General features: G+C 51.7%; 1 protein-coding gene across 1 annotated transcript; it reads right to left on the bottom strand.

Moving 5' to 3' along the window:
* Positions 1 to 226: 226 nt before the first annotated feature.
* Positions 227 to 1,147, bottom strand: LOC141818601 (putative glutathione S-transferase GSTU6). Its single transcript, XM_074706062.1, has 2 exons — positions 783 to 1,147; positions 227 to 707 (listed from the first exon to the last, which is right to left on the bottom strand). The coding sequence occupies exons 1-2, from the start codon at positions 1,119 to 1,121 to the stop codon at positions 351 to 353; spliced, it is 696 nt and encodes a 231-aa protein (XP_074562163.1). The 5' UTR covers positions 1,122 to 1,147; the 3' UTR covers positions 227 to 350.
* Positions 1,148 to 1,402: the final 255 nt, after the last annotated feature.

The following is a 1,402-nucleotide window of genomic DNA, read 5'->3' as shown; positions in this document are numbered from 1 at the left end:
GAGAAGATTATGAAGTCGATAGGGCACTTAGTGGGTCGGACATGGAGCTAATGAAGTACGACACCAGTGGGGCATGGAGTTGGTCGGGCACGCCGACGTGTTATCTCCACTTGGATCTAATATTGATTTTCTGACTAAGATAATATCCCAACCCATAACAATGATAAATGAGTTTGGGAATAGGGTAGATATGAAGTTTTCGCTAGATCTGGATTTGTTATCTGAGTTCTTCAATGTTGGGAAACTTTATTTATTTGATTTGTATCATATTTATTTATTATTTTCCGGAGATTTCTTGACTCTCAAACCTTAATTTCACTCTCTCACAGGATCTTATGCAAAGCCCTTCTTCACTGACTCGCCACGGCGGCTGCGAATAACTTCGGATACTCGTCGGCGTCCGGCACCAGCCCCTTCACTGACTCCTCCGCCAGGAACCGCTCCGCCCATTCCGCCAGCCGAGGAAGCTCCTCCGCATCCAAAAGCTTGACGCTATGGGCCTTCTCCAGCGCCAGGATCCACCCCAGGCAACTCCCCAGCGCGATGTCCAGGTAGCCGACGGCGTCCCCGCCGAAGAAGCCCTTCCCTTTGCCGCACTCCGCGAAGGCCTCTTCCAGCAGCCACAGCACCGGCCGGAATTGCCCCGCCAACTCCGTCACCTTCGCCGCCTCCGTCTCATCCCTCAAAGCCCTAATTAAAGCAGGCAACTGGTACAAATCGAAGAAATCGGAGTCAAATGCTTTGTTTTTAATTCGATGGATTTCGAAAACAGGGGGCTTTACCTTGTCGTCGATGTAGGTGACCCAGAACCGAGCGATGGCGCGGTCGAAGGGGTCGGCGGGGAGGATGGAGGCGGATCCGCCGCCGTCGGACCACTCCTCGTCGATGTACTGGACGATGACGGCGGACTCGCAGATGGATTTTCCACGGTGGAGCAGCACGGGGATCTTCTTGTACACCGGGTTGGACTTCACCAGGATTTCGCTCTTCGGCTCCGCGACCCGCACCTCCACGAGCTCGTACTCGACTCTCTTGAGGCGGAGGGCGATGCGAACCCTGATGACGAAAGGGCTAATCGCGACACCCAAAACCTTCACGTTCTCCGCCGCAGCTCCGGCCATGGGAGTAAAAATTGATGCCGGCGTTGGCGAAATGATGGCTGAGTACATCGCCGGCGGTGGTTCTGCTATTTATAGGCGCGGGAGGCGAGAAGGTTCGACCCACTCACCGTTTGTTTACTAATTTTGAATAATTTTATGGTACGTGTAATGACCTAACTGCGCACGTCACGTTGGTCCATAATGGAGAGGTGGCGGCTATAATGGGTCGTGCTGGGCTGAAAAATATATTTTAAAAATTATTAAACAAAGAAAATTCTCTTTTCAAACTCAAATCAAAATTC

Source organism: Curcuma longa, unplaced genomic scaffold, assembly GCF_044706935.1.
Source record: "Curcuma longa cultivar G26 ecotype Majalengka, Jawa Barat unplaced genomic scaffold, ITB_CL_G26_1.1 contig_25455, whole genome shotgun sequence".
NCBI classification, from domain to species: Eukaryota; Viridiplantae; Streptophyta; class Magnoliopsida; order Zingiberales; family Zingiberaceae; genus Curcuma; species Curcuma longa.
Note: the sequence above shows the minus strand (reverse complement) of the source record. Positions and strands in the feature narration are given on the sequence as shown.

Bases quoted from the DNA above. Each gene is read 5' to 3' on its own strand.
- LOC141818601 (XM_074706062.1), bottom strand. From the start codon at position 1,121: ATGGCCGGAGCTGCGGCGGAGAACGTGAAGGTTTTGGGTGTCGCGATT. The intron at 708-782 runs GTAAAGCCCCCT...GATTTGTACCAG, and splicing joins TCACCTACATCGACGACAAG to TTGCCTGCTTTAATTAGGGC.